At 46.1% G+C, this 8,554-nt stretch overlaps 1 protein-coding gene and 1 pseudogene across 1 annotated transcript; both read right to left on the reverse strand.

Moving 5' to 3' along the window:
- Nucleotides 1-4,148: 4,148 nt before the first annotated feature.
- Nucleotides 4,149-6,088, reverse strand: Arl4d (ARF like GTPase 4D). Its single transcript, XM_076870674.1, has 2 exons — nucleotides 5,997-6,088; nucleotides 4,149-5,392 (listed from the first exon to the last, which is right to left on the reverse strand). The coding sequence occupies exon 2, from the start codon at nucleotides 5,289-5,291 to the stop codon at nucleotides 4,689-4,691; it is 603 nt and encodes a 200-aa protein (XP_076726789.1). The 5' UTR covers nucleotides 5,292-5,392; nucleotides 5,997-6,088; the 3' UTR covers nucleotides 4,149-4,688.
- Nucleotides 6,089-7,976: 1,888 nt separating this feature from the next.
- On the reverse strand, nucleotides 7,977-8,554 carry LOC143410378 (protein lin-7 homolog C pseudogene; annotated as a pseudogene).

The raw sequence follows: 8,554 nt of genomic DNA on the forward strand, positions 1-8,554 counted from the left end.
CAAGTCCTGGGAATTTATTTCAGGACTTGTTTCGCCCACTCTCCCTGACTTCTGTGACAAGCTCAGAGCTAGGGAGTCCTCGCCATCTGCCTACCTCCACCACCAGCCAGGCAGCTCCCAGTGGTACTCAATCCCTTGGCTGGGAAAGTGAGCCCAAGCTTGCTCCCCAGTCAAGCAAATCCTCTACTAGTTGCTGGTGTTTTTGCTTCTTACCTCCCCAAAAGCAAGGGCACTATGGTGCCTACCCCACCGAATACACACAGCTCACTGTAAAGAGGCTTCGGCATCAGCCAATGGGGAGTGACGAAGCTCTGTTTAACTTTGGGCTCCTGTCAGATCTTCTCACACAAACACATAAACTTTAGCAATATCAATGAAAGCTTTAAATATGTAAACTTTGACGCAACAATTACTCTTCTAGGACTTTATCTTACAGGAAGTTGTCTCTAAGTGTACAAAGAAATATGTGCAAGAAGATTCATGCTTCATCCACTCTGAATTCAAAAGAGGATTTAATTAATAAATGATGATACATTTTCACAACAGAATCTCATGTGGTCGGGCTGGGATTGTGGCTCAGCAGTAGAGCTCTTGCCTCTCACGGGCGGGACCTGGGTTCGATCCTCAGCACCACATAAAAATAAAGGCATTGTGTTGTGTCCATCTATACCCCCAAAATAAATAAATATTAAAAAAAAAAAAGAATCTCATGTGGTCATCAAAAAGAATACAAAAGAGGAGCTGGGATTGTCATTCAGCAGTAGAGTGCTCATCTAACACATGCGAGGCACTGGGTTCAATCCTCAGCACCATATAAAAATAAATAAATACATGTCCAACTGCAACTAAAAATATATATTCATAAAAAACCACAAAAGAAAAATCTACATGTCCTGTCAGTGAATCATATTCAAGATATAAAAGAAAAAAGCAAGACTGTACAAAAGTACATCTTATATAATCCTATGTGTGTTATTATAGACATTCCTTTTTTGTATATGCAGAGAAAAAAAGTATCTGGAAAGATATATAAAAACCTGTTCACAGTGGTTAGTTCTGAAGTTTAGATTAAGGGATCTCTCCATTTTCTTTTCTCTCTTTTTTTTTTTCCCCCAGAGGCACAAAGATTTATTCAGGAAAGGAGATACACATTCAAGAGAGAATGCTGGTCATCTTAAGGGTAAGAAGCTTTGGGGGTGAAACAAGGAATACATCTCCAGAGGGAGAGACTTATTTTCCCATTTTCTGATTTTACATTTCTTTCACAATAAAGACCTACTGCTTTTGTAAATAAAGGGAACAGGACAATTAAAAAAAAAAAAAAAAAATAGGAGTAGGGCCAAGGGCAGAACTCAGTGATAGAGAACATTTCTCCTAGTATGTAGAAGTCATGGGTTCAATCCTCAGCACCAAAATAAATAACTTTTTAAAATTTTAAAGGACTTAAGAATGAATACCCTTGTCCTCCTCTAATTCAGCCAGGGTAGGAAGTCCAATGATATCCCCCCACAAACTCCCTAGCAGATGGTCTTGGAAATGAAGCATGGCCAGACAGCCCACCCCTTCCAGCCAATGCTGGCCTGGGCCTCTCTTTCTGCCTCCACTGTTCTCCTTCCACAGCCTATTAGCTCCCTTTTAAAACAGAACCATTCTGGAGAATAGGCTTAAGAAAGACATGAATGATACACGGTCAGTATGAAAGGAGGGTGGGAACTTCTGGGCAGATTTGAGGCCAGAGCCCTGTTGGGCTGCAGAGATAAAGCTCCCACTCTCCAGGAAGGGAGTAGGGGAACCCAAGGTTGACCCTTAATCTAATCAACGTGAGGGAAGAGGGAGGGAGGGAGCAATCAGAGCTCGGAAATGCTGGACTTGTCTCCCACCTCCTGTCGCCTGTCCTGGGAGAACAAAGAACTGGCCTGGGAGCAAGGATCTGGATGTACCACTAAGTAGCTGTGTGTCCTGTTCATGTCACTGCTGGCTCTGAATCTAGAGACCTCTTCCTTTCCTCTTTCTTCTCTCCTCCTTGAGCTTGGGCAGCAAGGGAAGACTGGAAGGAGCATGAGAAAGAGGGGAACCGCTGCTACCTTTTCCCTTAGGTAGAGGGACTCCAGCAAGGGATGGCATTCATAGAAAATTCCTTCCACCTGGATTTTATGTTCAAATCTGCAAGGAAATGGGTTCAAATCTGCAAGGAAATGGGGAGGAGCCAAGGGGCCTGTTCTGAAGGGAATTCCAATTTGGCATGCAGGTTTCCTTCAATTCCATAGTCATCGAGCTCCTGTCACCACTCCTGGCACCCCAGAAACTCTCCTCAGCACTCATCTCTCCTCAGCACTCATATCAGAGACTATTACTTAAGAGGAAGCTGGGACAAGGGAACTACAACCTTTCCCCAACCCTGCCCCTCTGTTGGACCAGGATTCCTAGCTGCCCTGGGGATGGAGCATGGGGAAGCAGATTCTAGTTCTAACCAGATTGGAAGGGGAGATGGTTGGCATAGCCAGTACCAGAAGCTGACACCTTGGAGGCCCCTCTGCTAGGAATGGGAGAATACATCTGCATGTCTTTCCCCCATATCAAGAACAAGAGCCCTTGGTTCCCTGTTGACCATAAATGAGAAAGAAAAAAAAATGTATACATATCCTTGAAAATTTTGAGACAAAGGAACAGAATTGGAGAGGTGGGGGAAGATCTTCCAGCAGGACAGATCTTTCTTGCTACATCCTTCCCAGCCTGCACCAGGGCCTTGTACTGTTCCTGGGCTAGAAGGCTCTTCCCCAGAGGCTGGGAGAGATTAGTCACAGGTGTATATCGGGGAGGCCAGGTAGCACAAGTCCCTGGCAGAACTAGCCCAGTAGCTGTCAAAGAGTACCCAGTGCTGACGCACACTTGAGCACCCTTCTGGATCAATGCACATTCACCCCCATCCTGCCAGCTAGAGTTCGGGAGTGGGGGATCTAAATGGGCCCAGATTCAGCAGCAAAGCTCAGCTTCTGGCAGTCCTGTGTGGGAAGAAGCAAATTCTCAGGAAGTCTCCCTTACAACAGAGAGGAGATTGCCAGCACCTTTCCCCCCTCCCCAGCCCTTTTATCTGATTCTGGAACAGGAACTGAATGTACATTAGGGATCAATCACGTTTGCACAAAGGGTGGGAATAAGAAGGAGAATGGGGGGGTGGTGCTGGGGGGCTACCCTGGGATCCCATGTTTGCACAAAGGGTGGGGGCAAGACAGGGGATAGGGGTTGGGGGACTGGAAAGAAATGCTCAGATTTTAATCATCACTCCCACCCAGAAGGATTAGCAGAAGTTAATTGTTTTGCATTATCAGAAACAGCTGGCCCTGGGGCTGATGAGAGGGGACCAACCCCCCACCCATAAACCTCATCAGGGACACTCAGGCACTGGCAACATTAGCATTTTATCCTTACTATCACTAACATTGGTGACCTGTCTTCTCCCTTTCTGTTTCAGAGGGTGGGAGGTGGGGAATGGACAGCTATGGCTCCTTTCATGAGAACTACCTTTCCCATAGCTGGAAGACTCAGGCTTACTCATTGGGCCAGCCCAGGCCTCCCCAGCACCAGCATGCTGTCACTGCCAGTGAGCTGCAGTCAGCAGGATTAAGCACACTGAGGTGGCTTAAGGCCAAGGAGGAATTACTTTCCATTATCACTGTTTATCTTCCTGGGGGAAAAAAAGTCAGACTCTGACTACTGGGGAAACAAGGAAGATGGGGAGGCAATGTTTCTTCCAGGAGGAATCCCAAGGTTAAGAACCTAAGACCTGCTCCAACTGGCAAAATTTGAAATCAAATCTATAAGGGGCAGCTGGTATTCAGGAGCAAGCAGCAGAGGATAAGAGGAGGGGAGGAAAGTCAGAGAAATAAGGCGTGATCCCCTAAAACTACAGAAATCAGACCAATAATAGCTGAAGAGTTTTTCAATTCCCCCCTTAACTTTTGTCATCTCTCCCATTAGTGTGTAATCTAATTTTTATCAGTGTTTACTTTACCAATTCAGCTGTGAGATCAGCCTCCACCCTCCACCCCATATAGAAATCCTGAACTCTCCCTGGGGCTAGATAAAGAGAGGAAAATGCCAGACCAAGATAAGAACTAGAGGCATCAATCTTTAATAACTTACAGGCAAATGCTAAAAAATAGTTAATAATACAGAGAACACACATGGCTTATAAAAAGGACTGTGGATATACAAATGTGAGGGAGAGATCTTGGTATTTTCACACAGACACAAAAAATAAAGACTATTATGACTGGCATTTCTATAAAAGCAGCTGGGGAACCCTCCAGCTGGAAGAAGGGAGAATGGGAAGATAGTTCTCATTCATCCTAAATGCATTCTCAGAACTTTCTACCCCCCATAAAATACATCCAAACAATAAGCTAGAGAAGGAAAACAAGAAACAAGCCCGAGGTAGAGTCAGCATTTACATTTGTCTCCAATCTTGCAGCCCCTACTTCTCCAGAGGAGAGAATAAAGGAGATATGTGCAACAACAGCCCCTCTCCCATCCCGTCCCCAGTGTGGCACCAAAACAGGACCCCCTTGATCCTTGGTCCTTCATTAAGGTGAACAGATCCTGCACTCTGGGCTGACCAAGAGGTCACAGGCCCTGCCTGGCTATCCAAGTGTACAGACCCCTAGTACATGGGGAGGAACAGCCTCAGGTCACCGTCTCTTCTTGCTTGCCCGGGCCACCTTCTTCCTCTTGAGGATCATCTCATACAAGCGCTCAAGGCCTGGCTGCAAGCCCAGCCCATCCACAGCACTGCAGCCCTGCACGTGGGTGAGCGTGGCAGCTGCCAGCTCACGGACTGCCAGCCTCTTCTCCACCTCTGCTGCGCTGAGTGCCCCAGGCTGGTCCTGCTTGTTGGCCAGCACCAGGACGGGAACCCCCTGGTTGTCTGAAGCCCGACTGATTCGATGCAGCTCCACCTTGGCCTCTTCTAGTCGCTCAGTCTCTGCAGCATCTACTACAAACACCAGTCCATCTGTCCGGCGGGTGTAGGAGCGCCAAAGTGGTCGCAGCTTCTCCTGACCCCCAACATCCCATACTTGGAAGGTGATTCCGCGGGAGCCCCCCAAGGGCACCCGGATCTTCTCAGTGTTGAAACCTTTTGTGGGGACAGTCTGAACAAACTCCTTGAACTTGAGGCGGTAAAGGAGGGAGGTTTTTCCTGCTGAGTCCAGCCCGATGACTACAACATGCAGGGCCTGGAAGTGGGGCAAGAAGGAGGCGGTGGGCGCCATCTCAGTCAAATGGTTTCCCATTCTGAACTAAGGGGCAGGTCAGAACTAAGGAGTAGGTCTCGGCTCTCAGTTGAAGGAGGAGGCCTTGAAACTGCAGGCCAGTGGAAGCACAGCTGGGTTATCTAAACAGGGAAAGGTCATGAGAGGGGAAGGAAAAAAAAAGACGTTTAGCAATTAACACACAACTTGCAACTTCTTGATCCTTTCCTTAACCCACCCTTTTGAAAATTCCTTTCATTTACTTATACTTTTTTTTTTTTTTTTTTTTTTTTAAGCAACTGCAGATGTAACAGGAGTGTGCCCCACTCCCTAGGGGCCCTAGGAGAGGCGATGAGACCCAGAGAAAACCTCAGGTCCCAGGATACTCAAGTGAGGGGTGAGGACTAGATATCATGGAAGGTCCGCTTCCAAACCTTTTCCCAAGCTTGTAGTAGGGAAGCAGCTGTGTGACCTCCAATCCCCGGCCGAGAATCCTCGCGGGAAAGGAAAACTCGGGAAGTGCCCCCAAAATAAGTTCGCGTGCGAGCGCTCCCTGAGACGGGAGACAGAGTCCTGCTAGCACACGCCTTTCGCGTCCCGGAGCCCCAAGCACGCCCCTTCTTCGCTATGACCCTCCTGTTCACCAACCATTCTCTGTTCACCACAAGCCATTCTCGAGCACTAACACCAGCTCCCCGGAGCCCGCTGAGGGAGGGCTGCCTCTGCACGTCCGGAGCACCTCTTTACCTTCAGCTCTCTCCCTGTGCCTTTCTGGGCCAGTCACGGATGCAGCCACAACTCAACAGCCACCGCTGCATCCAGTCACGGATGCAGCCAGCTCAACGCCACCGTGGATTCTGCGGCGCTGGCCTCGGTCTTCGCCTTAAAAACCCTCACGTGACGTCACGAGGCGCGGGCCAATGAGCGGCCCCGCAGCAGCGGGACAAGGCGTGGAGATCCGAGGGTTGCCGCGGTGAAGGCAGGGTGATGAACGTTTGCTCAATCCGTGACCGTTTTATTTGATATTTTCTACCATATTCTCATGTTTGAAATTAAACTCACGGGGTTCAGGATGTAGCTTGCTTTATTGAGCGCTTTCCTGGCGTGGGCGAGGCCCTGGGTTAAATCCCACCACCACTGCCCGCCACCCACGGGAAAAAAACTGGAATTAAACCCAGGATTAATCCGGTTCGAAGGTGAGAGGCGAAAAGGAATGTGGCACCGCCTGACTCGAGGGAAGGGAAGGGAATGTCTTAATACTTGCAATACCATCATATCCTCTTCCCCAGGCAGTTACTCTCCTTCATCCAGAGGGTCTCCTCAGAGATGCCAAAGATGTCTATCTTTCCTGATTCCGTTTTCAAACTAGTGCTAAACCCATTACCCCCATAGATCCTCATAATAGTTGGTTAAGGATTCTTGTCTGTATTAAAACACACACACACACACACACACACACACACAAAAAAAAAAAAAAAAAAAAAAAAAAAAAACAACTCTGAAGGTTAAACGTCTTTAAGGTCATGCAGGGCACCTATAGCTAGTATGTGGATGAGCCCTCACCACTTGACTATCCAGTCTCTCCCATTGGAAAGCTGTAGGGCTAGGCATCCTCAGCAGAAGTCCCTCCCTGTTGCTCTAGAGTTCAGTCCAGTCGCAAGCCCTCAAGGTTCTCCCTTGTTTAAATAGACTTTTTGGCCTCATATTGTGCCTCTGCAGGAACCAGAAAGGCTATGGGAATATAGAGACCTCAAAGGGCTTACACTCTTAATAATAAGACAGGAAGGACTGATCACCGGCAGGAAAGGCAATGACAGGATAGGAGAGCACATGTATGGGCCTTAGAAAGTAGTGAGCTAAGCACTTATAGGATTTCAAAAGAGGGAAAGTGTCAACTGTAAGCTTTTGGAAAGATTTCAAGATATTCATTGGTCCTGTTTAGGACCAATTAGGAGGGCCACAGGACTAGGTAGCATCACACCAATCTCTGCAGTCTGCTACAGTCTGGCAGCCCTGAATAAGGGATGTCACAAAGAGGCAGTGTGACCAAAAGGACAACAGTGATTATCTGCGGGGAGATAGGTAGAACTGGGGAGGGAGGTGAAAGCAAAGAAATCAAAGGAGGATGATATTTTCAGTTTTACACCAAGACTGGATTATTTTATTATATAATCCAATATTAGGGTTTGTGTAAATGTGATTTTAGTGGGTTTTTTCCCCCAGAATTACCCTTATCACCTTTTACTTTTTCAGAAAAAAAAATGTATGCATCTCTGGAACCATAAATAATGTTAACACAGACATTTATAAAATGTGAAGGAGGATTTCATCAGAAGTTCGACAGTTTTTTTTTGTTTGTTTGTTTGTTTTTTTACAATCTTTGGCATTGCAGCCATGAGTAGATCATAAGTGACATTTCTCTAATTAAAAAGAAAAAACAGAATATAAAGTGTTGTTTTGTTGTTGGTGGTGATGGTGGTTTATTGGTTTGTTCTTTAATTTGGTACTGGAGACTGAACTCAGGGATACTTTACCCCTGAGCTACATCCTCAGTCCTTTTTATTTTTTATTTTTTAATTTTGAGACAGGGTCTTGCTAAAATGCTTAAAGTCTCACTAAATTGTCCAAGCTGGCCTCTAATTTGTGATCCTCCTGCCTTAGCATCCCGAGTTAGTAGGATTACAGGTGTGTGTCAATATGCCAGATTATAATATAAAACTAAATGTATTAGTTCTGTTGCCTATGTTTTACTGATCTCATTTCAAAGTGTGACCATTTCTTTTAATATTTTAAGTATATACTGTACTACTGATTTAACCTATTCTTGGGCTACCTTCAGCAGTTCTACAGCTTTACCATGATGTTCTCCAGCATTGACTCCATTAACAGAAAGGAGTTGATCTCCTCATTTGAGGCCTTCATGCCTATCAACAATTCCACCTGGAATTATTCAAAATCCATAGATTGGAGAGTTTTGTTCCTTGCCTCTCATAACATTGAATAGAACACTTTTCTGCTTTTGGTAGCTCAACAACTTGAGGATGAGAATGTCCTCCACTGGCAGCAAATCAGCGGCTTGGCAGTTGCATTAGCTCTCACTTCAGGACTGCTACTGATATCCATAGTCTCATAAACATGTTCATATACCTCTTTTACAGCATTACAGAACTCACTTTGAAGGACTCTTTGCAAAGTCTGAAGTTTCTGTGGTGGTACCTCTTCAGTCCTTTGTAGTTTTTTTTCAACAATTCAATTGCTCTACAAATATCCCTCTGCAGGTGTACAAGTTATCCCAGCACCACCAT

The sequence above is a fragment of the Callospermophilus lateralis genome, chromosome 11, assembly GCF_048772815.1.
Source record: "Callospermophilus lateralis isolate mCalLat2 chromosome 11, mCalLat2.hap1, whole genome shotgun sequence".
Classification (NCBI taxonomy): domain Eukaryota; kingdom Metazoa; phylum Chordata; class Mammalia; order Rodentia; family Sciuridae; genus Callospermophilus; species Callospermophilus lateralis.

What these genes read in the sequence shown, in the direction of transcription:
- Arl4d (XM_076870674.1), bottom strand. Translation starts at nt 5,291, where the DNA reads ATGGGAAACCATTTGACTGAGATGGCGCCCACCGCCTCCTTCTTGCCC.